General features: G+C 54.3%; 4 protein-coding genes across 4 annotated transcripts; 1 reads left to right on the top strand and 3 right to left on the bottom strand.

Annotated features, from left to right (window-relative positions):
• Window positions 1–826: 826 nt before the first annotated feature.
• On the bottom strand, window positions 827–2,219 carry BDP55DRAFT_634219 (eIF3 subunit 6 N terminal domain-containing protein; the record flags this gene model as incomplete). Its single annotated transcript, XM_060572641.1, has 2 exons — window positions 827–1,741; window positions 1,821–2,219. The coding sequence occupies 2 exons, from the start codon at window positions 2,217–2,219 to the stop codon at window positions 827–829; spliced, it is 1,314 nt and encodes a 437-aa protein (XP_060427281.1).
• Window positions 2,220–2,853: 634 nt separating this feature from the next.
• BDP55DRAFT_730725 (mitochondrial large subunit ribosomal protein-domain-containing protein) lies at window positions 2,854–3,396 on the top strand (the record flags this gene model as incomplete). The annotated part of the gene is made up of 2 exons (XM_060579725.1): window positions 2,854–3,207; window positions 3,328–3,396. The coding sequence occupies 2 exons, from the start codon at window positions 2,854–2,856 to the stop codon at window positions 3,394–3,396; spliced, it is 423 nt and encodes a 140-aa protein (XP_060427280.1).
• A 654-nt stretch (window positions 3,397–4,050) lies between these two features.
• Window positions 4,051–7,347, bottom strand: BDP55DRAFT_695554 (uncharacterized protein; the record flags this gene model as incomplete). Its single annotated transcript, XM_060577484.1, has 2 exons — window positions 4,051–4,772; window positions 4,794–7,347. The coding sequence occupies 2 exons, from the start codon at window positions 7,345–7,347 to the stop codon at window positions 4,051–4,053; spliced, it is 3,276 nt and encodes a 1,091-aa protein (XP_060427279.1).
• A 1,152-nt stretch (window positions 7,348–8,499) lies between these two features.
• BDP55DRAFT_228831 (uncharacterized protein) lies at window positions 8,500–9,695 on the bottom strand. The gene has a single exon (XM_060566134.1). It carries the CDS (start codon window positions 9,483–9,485, stop codon window positions 8,826–8,828), a length of 660 nt encoding a protein of 219 aa, XP_060427278.1. The 5' UTR covers window positions 9,486–9,695; the 3' UTR covers window positions 8,500–8,825.
• Between the last annotated feature and the right edge of the window lie 4,988 nt (window positions 9,696–14,683).

The raw sequence follows: 14,683 nt of genomic DNA, 5'->3' as shown, positions 1-14,683 counted from the left end.
AGCCACAAGAAGTTAGAGTCGCAGGACCGCGCGGGAAGTGCTTGGTGAGGCTAGATCTCGGCTATCTAATGTTGTGATTATATGAAACTGTTGAGGATACGGCGTCCTTTTCGCACGTAGCTTCACATCGTCACGCGTATTCCATCACAAATACAGACCACATTTAATAACTTTGCGTCTCAGTGAACCCACTGCAATCACTACCCATCATCATCACAATCACCCACGACTAGGAAGAGTAATTCCTTTTTCAAACTGGTAACATTTCAATAAGTGCGGTGAATCTACTTTCATCCCCTATCTCAGGCTCTCTCTCTTTCCGCGTCTCGAGCCTTCACCCGTCTTCACTAGCCCTTTTGGGGGGTGTTCCCCCCCCGGTTTTTGCCCTGAACGCCGTGCCAATGCAAAAAGAAGCCTCGGGGATTCCTCTCTCTGTGTGTAATGTGTGTGTGATATGACCGGGATCCTCGATTATTTTCCGAAAACCGCCACACCATCCCTTTTCCACCAAATATCGTTGCCAAGAGAGCTTCATCACCCAGAGAGATGAGAAGCTTCATGGATGTCGTAGATTTGGCGGTGTAGGTCTATCGTGTCATGCAAAAGAAACCCGGGTTTCTTCCCTTCTTCTTCTTTGAATCACCAAAATTTCCCCATCTTTTTGTGCGGTAATCGTTTTTTTTCATATGTGATTCGTTGTGGCCATTAAGCTAGCGTCTTCTTCTGCTTGCCCTTCTCAGAAATCCCAAGGCATCTGCTGCTGCTTCTGCTTGTGCTGCTTCTGCTGCTGCAACTGCTGCTGCCCCCGCGTCGACGAAGCCAAATCCTACTTGGAGACGGCGGCGGTGAGCACCTGCGTGCGGAAGAAGCCGCCCTTTGTCTTCTCGATAACCTGCTGGTAGACATTGTTGGGCGGGTGGTTCATGATGACGGTGCCCTCCTGGCTGTCAATCTTCGCGTCGAGGCGGGTCTCGCGGATGAGGTTGACGATCCACTTCTCGCCGTCGTCGGGGTTGAGGCCGAGCTTGGCGGAGAGGTCGCGGATGTTCATGCGGGAGAAGATCTTGCAGTAGCTCTCGCAGATGAGGTGTCGCGCGGCGTCGACGAAGGCGTCGGACGACGACATGAGGAAGAAGTCGGCGCGGCAGACCTCCTCGGCCTTGCGGAGGGCCTCGCGGGCGGCGTTGAAGTCGTGGGCGACGTACAGGGCCGAGACGAACTCGGTGACGGGGTCGGCGTACTCGTAGGCCTCCTGGCGGACGTAGCGGATGATGTCCTTCATCTGCTTGGCCTGCAGGGAGGAGCTGCGGGAGCGGGAGCGGCCGGTGATGACGGCGGCGATAAGGTAGCGCAGGACCCACGGGCAGGCGGTCTGGATGGTGTTGATGTAGGCGGCGGAGAAGAAGAGGTCCAGGATGGGCTCGCGGGCAGCCTCGTGGTTGAAGAGGGGGAAGAGGGCCCAGTGGACCAGCATGGTGCGGTGGTCGAGCTGCGCACGCGGGTTGTTGAAGAGCTTGCTGTCGATGCTCTCCTTGACCTTCATAATCTCCTCGACGGCGGAGTCCCAGTTGGTGGTGAGGATCTCGGAGGCGAGCTTACCCCAGGTGGCAGAGGCGACGCGGTCGTTGTCGGTGGACAAGACACGGAACTGGTACAGCAGCTCGGCTGCCGCGCCGTAGTTGCCGCAGCGAAACTGGAACTGGCCAAACTCGTACAGGGCGTTGACCATCTCGATGGTAACCTGTTTGGTAGGATTAAAGTCAGCACATGCGCCCGCGTGTGAAGCTTTGGAAAAGTATGAAGGACACAAGGCCACTCACATCGTGATCCTTCTTCAAGAACTCCAAGTTGGCAACCTTGTCGCTGCGGAGGGCGCCAACGACGTCCTCGCGCGTCAACAGCTCCGAAATCTTGGCCGTGTCCTGCTCGTACTTCTCAAGCTGCGCAATAACCTCGTTGCGCTTCTTGGCGTACTCGGCAGGCGCCTCGGCGCCGCCGTTGAGGTCCTGGTACAGCTGGGCGACGTAGTCGGCCATGTTGGTCTCCTCGAGAAGCTTGATCTTGCCGGCCAGGATCTTGCGGGCACCGGCATCGTCACCCTTATCCTCGGCACGGCCAGCCTCGAATTCGATCAAAGGGAAGACAAGGTGGCGGGACAGCTGCGACGCGAGCTTGGGCAGGATGCTCTCCTCGCCGAGGGCGGCGTAGACTTCCTCCATGATGGGCGAGATGTGTTTTTCGGGTGGTGAATGGGTGGGATTTTTGTGTTGTCGGTCGGAGGACGTTGGACCTTTGGTTTCCTTCAGTGTTGGAAAATACCGGATTCGTGAAAATCGAGGTATGGAGTCGTCGCCTGAGGGGAGGAGGAGGAGGAGGGGGGGTGTGGTGTCGTCGGCCGTCCGGTTCGGGGTCTGCGCGATCGTCTTTTGCTCAATCTTTTCCTTTCCGCTGAGGGGCAGAAAGAGTTTTGGGCATTTTCGCCAAAGGGCAGGTTTGGTGGGGGGCTTTGTGCCGGGGTTTTCCCGCTCCCGCCTAACACGCTGAACCACTGGGAGGACAGTTTTGTGGTTCATTGGCTACCTGGTGGCCCACGGCAGCTTACCTAAGAACATCTGCACCTCTGGAAAGCTGTGGGGAGTCGGTGATTTCAATGTCTAGTGCACGGTCCATCGACACGCTCCCAGTTGATCCGAGCTTCAACCGGCGCGAATCCCTTCACCACCAGAAACCTCTGTACCAACTCTCCGTCACAGCTAAGATCCAGCCAACGCCCACCAGAGCCCTCCCCATACCGAAACCTCGCTCTCCCTTCGCCTCAAACGATACCCAGAGTTCCGAACCACGTACTTCAAAATGCGCTCAGCACTCAGGAGCGCCGCCCTCGCCAGGCCTCAAGTCACCTCCCTCCTGACCCCGAGAACATCCGCCTTCCTCCCCTCAATACGCTTCTCCTCCACATCCTCTGCCGCCAAGACAACGACAACGACGCCGCCCAAGACCACAGCGAGACCATACGTCATCAGCCTCACCCCGGCGAACCAATTCCCCGTCTATGCGCGCACAAAGGCCGCCGGCTCGTCCAAATTCACCATTGTCAAGAAGATTGAGGGAAACAAGAAGGCGTTTGCCCAGGACCTCGCCCGCGAGGCCGGCTTCGCCGAGGAGGAGGTTAAGCTGAACCCTATCACAGGACACGTTCAGGTCAAGGTACGTCGAAAATCTTCCTTTCCCTTTCCCTGTAGCTCGAGAGTGGCATGGGGAATGAAACAGTTCTTCCACCTTCAACTACCCGCAACCGTATTTGGCCAAATTCTAACAGTTACATAGGGCTTCCACGTTGAAAAGGTCAAGGAATGGCTAATCACCGCACTGGGGGACCCTGCGAAGTTGGCGTAGATGTTTGGGAAATATTGGGTGCGGTTCGCTATACAGCGAGGCCGAGTTGTATAATCACAAGTTGTATCATACCACCTGGAGCAAGAATGGCCAGTTGGTCGTTGCTCTATGCTGAGGTAATGGATTGAAAAGTTTGGTACGATACTGCGCCATTGACATAGACATATGGCGATGTACTATTTAGCTCTGAAGAGAGCCACATTTGACTGAAGGCTCCTTTCTCAACGCGTTACAGCTGAGGCATTGTGAAAACTGGAATGGTCCCCTCAATGCTTATATACCTGAACTCTTATCACAAACTCGTTATCGTCACATATCCCATCACTGGTGCCACTAGTGTTTGGATGTGATCCTTAAGATATTCTTGCATTTCCGCGTCATATATACACCTATGAAAGACGGCCCTTGGACCAAGTAGCCTCGCTCCATGCTCCCAGTAAACTCCCGTCAACTCGCCAAAAGTCTTTTTTGGTTACAACACTTATACAAAGACGCGTCATATACATCTAAACGCCTTGTTCGGGCGCACGCACAGGTCCCGAGCCTCGAACTTTTCTTCGGCCCACCAAATCCATCTGCTGAAGAGTCCTGCACCGAGCTTGCTTTTCCCCATCCTTTTGCTTCAATCTATACATGCCAAAGTCGTAATGATGCCTATGACTCAAGCGAGGCGTAGGCAGCAAGATTCCTCATCACCCCGTCTTTCGTCCATTCAGGTGATCGCATCATCATCATCTTGAAGAGGCTTTCTTCAGACGGTAGTGAGTCCGCGGGGACTAATGAGTTGGGGTCATTGGGATCCCGCGCCTTCTCTGCTAACCTGCGGAGGGTCGAGATGCCGGACGTAGCAATGTAGACCAATCCGGTATCTCTACCTGCGGGGTCTCCTTGGCCGCTCCGTGTTTGCCATGGCTGCTCAAATTGAGCTCCAAGCACTTGCACAAAGTGATACAGAGATTGAGCAAAGCCATTACCACTGGAAAGCCATGATTTAGCAATTCCTGTCTCATACCCGGGTGCGAGGGATGCGATGATATCTGTAGCCAATAGACCTTGCATCAGCCAAGGCTTCCGGTCTTCGACAAGCCTGAAGAACTTCTCCGGGGCCTCGATGTGTGCAACGATGGATTCTGGTGACTGGATGGGTATGACCGTTGTAGCCAGAGCAAACGAGCGTGTCAACAAGTCGTATGGCGGGCTGCTGTTGGCTTCCATGGCAAAGAGTGTCTTGTAGTGCGTCCTGTTCGGTTCATCACGAGCCAGGAACCTAGCCAACGCATCGACGGCATGGAAAGTGTAGGTGTGAACGCCAGGCTGATAAGGAGGAAAGTAGAGCTTGTTGTCCACCACAGCCGGTCCAGGTGCTGGTGCAAAAGCTAGCAAAAAGTGCAACAGACACAAGGCCTGCTCACGGCCAGGTATTTCGACTGCGCCTGCGATGTTGGAGAGTAGAATGATGGCGTCTTTCATGAACTCGAGGGTGTTTGCATTCGTTCGGAACAACAAGGTCCTCGTACCAAGATATCTGATGACGGCGCAGAGGAACTTTATGACTAGCTCGTCACCGAGGACTAGATGGTTTTCGTTTGAAGCTTCGGGGAAGGAAAGGTTGCGTAAGATGGTGATGACGCAAGAGAACCGGTCAACAGCACGATCGAGTTCGTACTCGGGAGATCCGAACTTGGGCAGCTCCTTCACGCCCATCTTATCGGTCCAGCAGGCACGAGCCACGTCCTCGTAGGGAGTCAATTGAATGTCTGAGGAAGCTTCCTCGGTGTTTTCGACAAGCAAATCGAGCTGGTCCTCAGCACACTCCAATAATGCTTCGATGAGCTCTTCGCAGTACTTGAGATGAATATGCAGGGCCTGGTGCTGGGTAGATGTGACAGCGGCAAGGGTATCAAGAGCAAGTCGTACTTCGCCGTGAATTCCAGACTCCAAGCTTCGTGTAAGAGCGTGCAAATCTACGTATCCAAGTTCATATGGGGGCGGGATGTCTGGCTTCAGGCCTTGAAGCTCCAAGCCTTTCAAGTCGAAAGCACGAATGTTGATACCACCGTAGGTCTCCAGGGGGCGAGCACTGGGCGTGTATTCGTCTGATTCTTGAGCCAGCCGCAGCATACGGGGCTTGATCGAGGCTGCCATGGGGTTCTGATCCAAGCCAGGAGGTGCAGGCATGGGCAATCCTCCGCCCTTAACTGACGCCGGAGAAGCTGCTGGGAACCCTTGAGGGTGGCCCGGTGTCGGTTCTACGCTGCGAGACAAGCTATTCCGAGCATGGCCTTGCTGCGCACTCGCTGGCGTATGTGGCCCCGGAGCTTGAGGAGTTTGGAAACCATTGACAGACGCAGGCTGACTGCTGAAAGACCCTTGCTTGACAGGAGTTTGAGCTTGAGGCGGCATTGGCGGTTGACCAGGTTGCATCATTTGCTGCTGCTGAGGCGGCATCGGCCCTTGAGGAGACATCTGCTTTGTGGGTGTTGATTGGGACTGCGCGCCTGGCGGCATTGGCTGGTTTGGCATAGCCTGCTGTTGTTGTTGTTGCGCCATCATGCGTTGTCGACTTTGCTGTGCAACCCAAGCCTCCTCAAATCTCAGGAGGTTCCTCTCGTATATCTCCTTCAACACCTGGGGCGCCTGGGGAATTTGGCCCGGGTGAAATCCAATGCCGTTGGAAACATGAGGCCATTGATTCCCAGCAGTCGTAGGCTTGTACCCTCCCTTGCTCTGCACGGCTTGGAACAACGTCAAGAGATTGACGGGCCGGTTGCCGATGACTGGGTTAGCATCGAGCTGTTGGCCCTTGGCAGTCATGAAAGTGGTGAGACTCTTCATAAACTGCTCTGGATCGGTTCGAGGCATCTGTCGCTGCTGGGGTTGAGGCCTCATGCCGCCTGAAGGCATTTGGCCGTTGGGCATCTGCATGGGCTGCTTCGGCATCATCCCACGGCCTTGCGCCATGTTCTGAGCCTGCATTTGGGCTGCCATTTGCATATTCTGCATATTTTGCATGTTCTGCATATTCTGCATGTTTTGCATTCCCTGCATTGTTCCTTGTTGCAGCTGCTTCTGGAGCCGTGCCTGGTAAGCTGCCATTTGTTGGTGCTCCATGGCATTGCGCGGTTGCATATTCGGGGGTAACATCTGGTTCGGCATCTGGCCCATTTGCTGGGGCATTTGTCCCATCTGTTGAGGCATCATGCCAGAGCCCGCCATCGCATTCGGGTTAGGTGAGGGTCGCGCAGGAGAAGGCGAGGGGTTAAAGTTCGGATTGTAGCCTTGAGGCATGTTGGGCATATTTTGTTGCATGAAGTGATTCGGTTGCGGTGTGCTGTGCTCGGAGGGATTCGGTGACGCTTGAGGCGCAAATTGTTGCGCACCGGGGGAGAAGGGATGTGGTGACGCGGTCGCAACTCGCTGAGGCACGCTTCCGGGTCGTAACTGGTTCGCCATGATGGGGGAGGGTGTCGCGTTCGCAGAGCCGTTGGCTTGGAGATGGGGATACGGCGAAGGTTGGCCTTGCGCCTGTTGGGGCATACCGGGCTGGTAACCGGGGAAGGTCTGAGGCGTTTCGGAGCGCGACGTTGGCAACATGCCGGGATTTTGTCGCGGTGAGCCGGCGAGGCTATCTTCGCGAGGACGAGGTCGTTTCGATGGAATAACGGGGTTTGTTTGATAGGCGGGATTCTGAAAGGATGACGGAGAGGCGTTGCGCATTTGACCATTTTGCATGGCAGCCATCTGCTGCTGCTGCTGCTGTTGCTGAACCTGTTGTTGCTGTGCCTGCTGAGCCTGTTGAGGATTGGCGAACTGGGCGGGATTGAAATGGGCAGGGCTGCCCATGAAGGCGGAGGGATCCATCATGGCTCCGGCCGCGTTAGGATCGTTCATGTGTGGGAAGCCGTTGCCATTATGGTTGGGGACCGCGGCTTCGTTCATCCAGGTGCTCATGGTTGAGGTCGTCTGGCGCGACCCATGGAGCGATTGCTGGGAAAATTAGCGACTGCAACGAAATGAGCCAAGGGCCATTGAGATGGAGCAGTAAATGGATGAGATGGGGAGTGACACGGCAGCGGCTTGTCGCGATGCAGACTTGTCGCGCGTCGCGGTTGTGTGTGGTGGATTGGACGTGGTGCGTGGTGCGTGGTGCTGGGGGGAACGAGCGAGCGGACGAGTCGCAGGTGTGTGGGAAATCAGCAGTGGAGCCAGCCGCTTTTGGGGGATGAAGTGCGCCGGGCTGGGCTGGGCACGACTGGTGCCGCTTTTGGGGGGAGGAACAGCCCGGTCCTTTCCTCAGTCGGGTCTGACTGTCTGAATCGGCTGGGAAGGTGACTCTGGCAGCTGGCCGTTTCTTCTGGGAGGGTACTGGGAAGGAAGGCTGTGGCGCGCAGGGAAGGGAAAGAGTGAGAGAGAGAGAGGCTGGGTAGGAAGGGAAAAAAAAAAATTGGGCAAGGCAGAGAGGGAGCATGAAATGAGAAACGCATCACAGCCAAGCCAAAAGGCAATCATCAGACTCACGAGACAGGCGAACAGAAGCCGTCTTGTAAGCTTAGATTATTCTCAAGTGACTAGCCATATATGGGCTGGGAAGTGCGCAAGGAACATAAGGCAAGGTAGTAGCAAAAGGGGGAAAAGGCAAAGAGAGGCCAGAGGCGATGTGAAGCCTGCAGCGCCCAGGATCGCGAACTCGCGCAACCACAGGCATCAGCAACCGGGTCGACAGGTGTCAACCATCAAAAAGGAGACATCATCGCATCAAATAGAGGTCACGAGATGATGGGAATAGCACTTACAACTCTATCGGCGGCCCGGGGATGATCAGGATGGGGGTGCGAGGATTGGGAAGGGAAAAAAAGGGTACGACTTTCGGGGCGGCGGCGGAGGGAAGCAGTACAGCTTCGGGTCGGGGCAGGCCCAGAACAGAGAGCAGAACAAGAAGAAAGCCTCAAAGCAAAAGCGATGGGGGTGGGCAAGCGACCGGCAGCAAGCAATGCCACAGAAAGGCTGAGAAGAGAATGAGATAGAGAGAGAGGGTGTGCCTGGTCTTACCTAAGAAATGCTACTCAAAAGCGATGAACAACAGAAAGCAAAGCAGCTTTGTTTGGCGGCGGGTGTCCCGAATTAGAGGTAAGACTGCTGCAGCTTGGAACACTGATGAGCGAGCTGGGCTGAGAGTCGTAGATTATTAGAAAGGAAGGGTGGATGAACTGCGAACTGTGAACTGAGCTGGCTTCGAACGCGACCTGACTGAGTGAGCGAGTGTGTGAGTGTCCTCCTTCCTGGCTGTGTCGTGTCTGTCTGTCAAGTCCTGCCTGCTGGTTCTTCGAACTCTCGACAAATCAGCAGAGACTTTGGGGGCTGTGCTGTTGCTCCATTGGTTTCATCCGCCCACCGCCCGGTAAATGCTCCCAGACGCGCTTCCCTTCCGTCTACGGACTAGCGCTGTTTGGACGAGGTGGGACCATAGCCCGGAGTGAACCGAAGAGCCAATGAGACATCTTTGTTACTGACCAGATACCAGACCAGTGACTGTTGTTAGCACTTTGGTTCAAGATCCTACCAGACACTACCAGATTGGTATCCACCAAGTATCGTCCGCGTATTACTTTCCTCTTCTTCCCTCCAGCAGATTTGCTGCTCATGGCCATGCTGCGGCGGGCGTGTGGAACGGAGCTTACCATTGTTGTCGTCGATTCCTCCTCCTTCGTCGTGATAGGTATCAACGCGAGTTCACAGTCACGGTGACCGTTTCCACCTCCCTCTCCGTCGACTATCGATCCGAGGTAGTGCCGTATGGCCGGGCCATCCTTCTCCTTCCTCTTGGTCGAGCCAGGAGTATCCTTCAACTTGCCCTCTCTTTCCAGTATCATTTCTCGTGTCCACATGCCGCTCAGAGAATTCACAGTTTCCTGCCTCCATGGCATTCCTGCACAATTCCCGAGACTTTGCCCAAGACTCCTTGGCATGCGATAATCAGCCAGACCATCGCTGGCGTAGGCTCCAGTATAACAGTGACGTAGAGAACGTGTCAAGTGCAATGGTTTCCGCTTTGAGAGAGAGTCCATGTGATGATCATGAAAGAACACCATGGGCTGATAAACGTTCTCCCGAAAGCTGATATCGCTGCCCCAGGAGATGCTCTCTTTGACCCGACGGTCTGCTCAAGGTGAAGGAGTATGAGAGAGGAGTAACAATAGAAGAAGCCTACCAATCGAAGGAGGATGGCGACAACGGTCCGTGGCCTCAACGTAGAGAGTAGGCAGTGCCGGATGCCCGGATGGGAAGATGTAAGGCGACGAGCTGCCTCGTGAGAGGAATTGTGCTCACGCCATTAGGCAATACTCGCGTCTGATAGCAATGCCAGATCACGGGGACCAGGTCGAGGAGCTGGAAGAAGGCCAGTGTGTAGGTAGGTATGTGAGCGAGAAAATGGTGATGTGACAGACTCAACTTGGTCCAAAGTCATGACAGCCAAGTTTAGCAAGCTGTAGTACGTCGCACATCGCTCTATCACCGTGCCGGGTTATGCGTTTCCCTATCACCATCTGCAGGGGGGGAGTAAGAACACGGCGTCTAGTGTAAGTGGGGAAGGCCTTGCCTTGTGCAGATATCAGAGAAATGTCGGAGGCGCAGACGTCTGCATGATATGCAAACTGAAGAAAGCAAACAAGTCGAGGAACGGAGAAGTAGACGGATTGCCGGGCTTGGTTGCTGTCGTCGTCGTCGTTCGAGTAATAAATGGTGCATCTCGAGACTGCCGCTGTCGTTCGTTGTTGATGGTTAATTGCTGCAGGATGCCCCGCCAATGAAGGCCCCAAAGAAGCTAATGCGGTTAAGGTGCATGCTTTCCAGTGACATGGCTCAGGTCGAAGCGGCCACCCCATCCCCGTCAGAATCGCCCAACATCAGCGCCAGTGGTTGTCGGGTCCGGGCAGCCCATCCTAAGACTGGTACCGTTACCTGGTGACGGTGATGATGGCATGGTCGTTGCTGTTTTTTTAGTTGGCTCGTCGGCAGACGCAAGAAATAGAAGCGTCGAAAAGTTGCGGCGGTCTCCGAATTGGCGTATAGCAAATGGACGGGACCAAGAGGTTTTGAGTCTCTCTACTGGCAAGGCGCCGCGGTAAGGTAGGTCGCAGTAGCAGTAGCAGTAAGGCAGACTGTAGCAGTAGCGGTAGGGTCCAGGCTGCTCTCAGGGTTGTTTCGTCATTTCTTTGGCGGGATCCCATGTCTGGCGCAGTTTGGCCTGGCCCGGTGCCGGCCCCGTCACGGTCATGGCCCGCATGGCTGGTCCTAGAAGGCTTTCTACTCGTGCCTGCGCTCGATAGTTTGCTGTTGCTGTGTCGCAGTGGTGCTTGGGTTTTTCGGGTCGATTGGGCTCGAACTTGTCCGGTTTTTCCTGGCCACTTTTGGCTTGTTGTTTTTTGCCTGCCGGTCAAATGTGTAGAGAGACGAAGGCTACCGCACTGAATGAAGCCAGAAGGCCTGGCCATTCATCGCAGTCGCTGGGTTGGAGACTGTCGCCCACTCGGTCCAGATACGGCCAAGCACCCCGGTCGACCCCGTCCGTCGAGTGGCCCCAGACAGGCCATGACTGTTTCGACCCTTTGTGGGAGGGAGTCTGCCCTCTGCGTCCTCTGCTGAATCGGCTTCTTTCTGGCGAGAGCGAGGTTTGCCCGAATTTCCCTCATTCTGTCGAATTCGTTTTCTAGCGACGGCCGTCTTTTTTGAGGTCGAATGATCTGTCGTTGGTGTTTTTCGGTCCAGCTGGTAGAACTTACAAGACCCCGACGGTAGGAAAACGGTAGTGAGGCCTTGTGAGGGGCTACCGTTTCCAGGTCAGCAAATTCCGGTGTAAACGACGTGACGGGCCACGAAAGAGCAGCAACGCAGAATACCGACAAATAAAATAACGTCAGAAACCAACGATGGACAGCATGAAGGGGAGCAGCAGAAAAGTAAGGGAAAGGTCGGAAAAGAGGAGGAAAGGGAACGGGGGCAGGTTGGGCGATTTATGTGAATTAAAGTACATGGCGGATGTACCTCCGTGCTGGTGCTGGTGCTGCGCTCCTCCCAGTTCGGTCCCATTACTTTACAGTGCCTGCCCGTCCCTGCTTCACGGTGTCGGACAGCTGCAAAACGGTAGGTAGCCCCTCCGATGAGCTGGGTATCTCCTGCCTTCCTAACCTTGGGGATATCTGGGCCCTGCTTTCCTCACTTCACCTTTGACTCTTTCCTCTGCTTTTGTGGCATCCCAGCTCTAGTTTAATTCATGGAAAGAAGGTGCAAATTTGGGCTGAGGAAGTTGCAGCCACCCATGTGTCATGCGGGTGCTGGTGGGAACGAGGAAGGAACGTTTGTGACCCGACCCAAAGGCGAGGAAGGTACCTGCCCACCCTAGAGAACTTGGCTACAAGGCGAGGCGAGAACGGGTGGTAAGTTGCTTCCCTAGGATACAGAACGCAGCAAGTTAAAGCAGGAAATACCGTGCCATCCTAAAGTGAAAATTGCCCTTCAATTAGAAAGAAGGAAATCCATCTTATGGTCGCCTTTCTGGCCGCGTTCTTTCCCTTTCTTTCCCATGGGAATGAAGTTGACGTCGGGCTTTTGGGGGGGAGAAAGGGAGGGGGGTAGGGAAGCCTCGGAAATCAGCCATCATCACCTCCCGTGCTCCCCCATTCTGATAGACGCCTCATTTAGTCCGTGTCAGTCGTTGTCGGTGTTATTTAGTTGTACGCACCCGTCAATGGATTCCGGTCCTGTTCAGCCGTCTATTTCCTTCTCCTCCTATCCTTCCCTTGCTCACGCCATCTCGATCATCCCATCGGGTTTCCCATCTTTCTTTACGTCGGACCTATGCCTCCACGGAAACTCTGTACTCTGGTGTACTTTCAGCAAGATCATCCAGCAGCAATTGGGGACCAGCTCTGCATATCCACGTGTGCCCCCTTTTCTCCGATTTACATTATTGCGAGAAACACGCCCTGTCAAATAGCAAAATGCAAATTCCTGCCTCATCTTATCTCATCGCTTGCTCCGGCCTTGCTTCCCCGCCGTTCCTCTCAATCTCGCGCCCTTTCCAACCCACAGCACAGTCCAATCTAAACCCCGTTCAAACGCACGGCTTCATCTTTCCCTTTGCCTTTGCGGCTTTGCCACGCTGGCTGTGTGGTAGCTGGTTGGTTGGCTGCTGGGCCCGGCCTGGCGCATCTTGTCTCTGCCACGCCGCTCATCAAGGATGGTAGCTTCGGATCCTCTTCTCTTTTCTATTTCCAATAACCTTTTGTTCCCTTTTTCCTGTCTCATTGCGGCCAGCCCCATGGAATGGATGTGTTGCTTCGCGCGAGAGCACCTTCATCTGCCTGGATTCCCATGGCTTGAACCCTCTTCGGCTATCTTTCCACTTTGTGTTGCCGTGCCTCAGTGCCTCAGGGTTCGGAGTAGGTATTGGATGGGGATGGAGGGCCAAAGTTCATGGATGTCACCAAGCCCAGCATCGGCCCCATCCGGGAGATGATGGGACGAGAGACGAGACGTGGATGCGCACACTGCACTACCCACACGAGATAGAAAACCACCATCAGCGCTTGCTTCGCATCCCTCCAGCTTTGCTCGATCAGGACGAATCCCTGTCAGCTGTGCCTCTGTTCGATCCTGTATAACCTCCATCAGGAAGAAGAACTTTCAAGTACGTATCAATTCCACCCAAGCCAGTGCAATTGCTACTCTATTTCGCTCGCATTTCCTTGCCCTTAGCTTCACCGCTCGAACCGATTCAGACTCACATCTCGACGGTTCCCATGTCTCCCCACTCTTGAACACCCTTGCTGTCATGGCCAAGCACCCAAGATGCCGGACCGCATGGATGGCCCGCCAGTCACATTTACGGATACAAAAGCGTCCCTCTATCTCGCCAAAGCCACCCTCATCAACTCTGAGGCAGTCAATGCCAAAGCCCAGGGACTGCTGAGAATGTCGCGGGAATCGGGATAGCTTCTCATTTCGCTCCCATTACAATGCAAGGAAAGCTTCAAGCTTTTGAGCACATTCTGAAACAAACCACCGCCACCACGGGCGTGTTCTGGTGGGTGCAGATCTACCCAAGAAAAGGCGCACCTTCCAACCATTCATCATCCTCCCTTCATCGACACCTAAATCTGACCAGCGAACGCCAAAGCTTTCGCGCCCGGCAGCCTTAATCTTGGCCCACCTCCCCTCTCCATGATGGAAACCCATGATGCCACGGTCTGTTTGTACTGTGGTGGTTTACTTCCCCAGGAGTAGACAGGTTTGCCGCTCTCCCGATAGAGACGAAGCCAGCATCCGCAACAAACTACATGAACAAGAACGCACTGGAAGGCCTGCCTTGGTCATGAAGCGCGATCAATACAGTTTCCCTCCCTCCCCTCTTAACGGGGTGGGTTCAGTATTTGACTAAGGCATCGGTGCGAGATCACAGATGACCATCCTCTTGACGAGCCGGGGGAGAAACTGAGTTTCTGGCAACACATGCATGGGCACCACACAGTGATGAGCAGAGTTCGTCAAGAGCATCCTGTCCTCCTCTTCCTCTGCAGTCCACGGATAGTCCACCGTCCCTCCCCGCCATCTCACCCTAGTGTTACCGTCCCTTTCCCAGCCCTGCACATCCATCCGCCCTGTGACCAATCTGCACTGGGCTGGTTCGAACGGAACTTGTCTAGCGTGAATGTCGGCTCCACTGCTTCTGTGGAGCACAGACCTTCGACGGCGCCGCCAACCTGGATGCCCGATCCTTGTTGTTGGTTCTGCTGCTCGTCCCTGGATCCCGATGCCCTTTCACTATGTAGATACTGTTATGCTGTGTGAGACAACATAAGAGTTGGAAGTACTGGTTCATATCATCCAACACTACTTCCGCAACTGGTGTTACGTTAACAATAGGTAGAACTGCGGTGTGATAGTGTAGTAGAGCAAGTGCTAATCAAGGTTCCTAAATGTGAATATGCCTTGAAACTCATACTCAAGTAGCCGGCTCTGCATCTAACATCGACAAATATGTATAGATCATCTTTCTCACAATCTTTTAGTACTGAAGTCATAGATTGTTAGAGGTCTGCCTCATGGTAGATAAGGTTACAGGTGAGCTAGACTAGACTTCACCACACGCTGGAAACGACCGTCTTCTGTTGTACTTTTTCGACCAACTTCTCGGTATTCAATTGAAGCATGGAAAACAGTTTCTTTTCAGTTCTGTTTGTATAATTCAGCTTGCTGTCTGACTTTTCCACTGATTGGACAACCTTCA

The sequence above is a fragment of the Colletotrichum godetiae genome (genome assembly GCF_030913485.1).
Source record: "Colletotrichum godetiae strain CBS 193.32 chromosome Unknown BDP55scaffold_32, whole genome shotgun sequence".
Classification (NCBI taxonomy): Eukaryota; Fungi; Ascomycota; class Sordariomycetes; order Glomerellales; family Glomerellaceae; genus Colletotrichum; species Colletotrichum godetiae.
The sequence above is the reverse complement of the archived record's forward strand: the minus strand, read 5'-3'. Positions and strand labels throughout refer to the sequence as shown.

Coding starts and splice junctions, on each gene's coding strand:
- BDP55DRAFT_228831 (XM_060566134.1), bottom strand. CDS start 9,485: ATGGTGTTCTTTCATGATCATCACATGGACTCTCTCTCAAAGCGGAAA.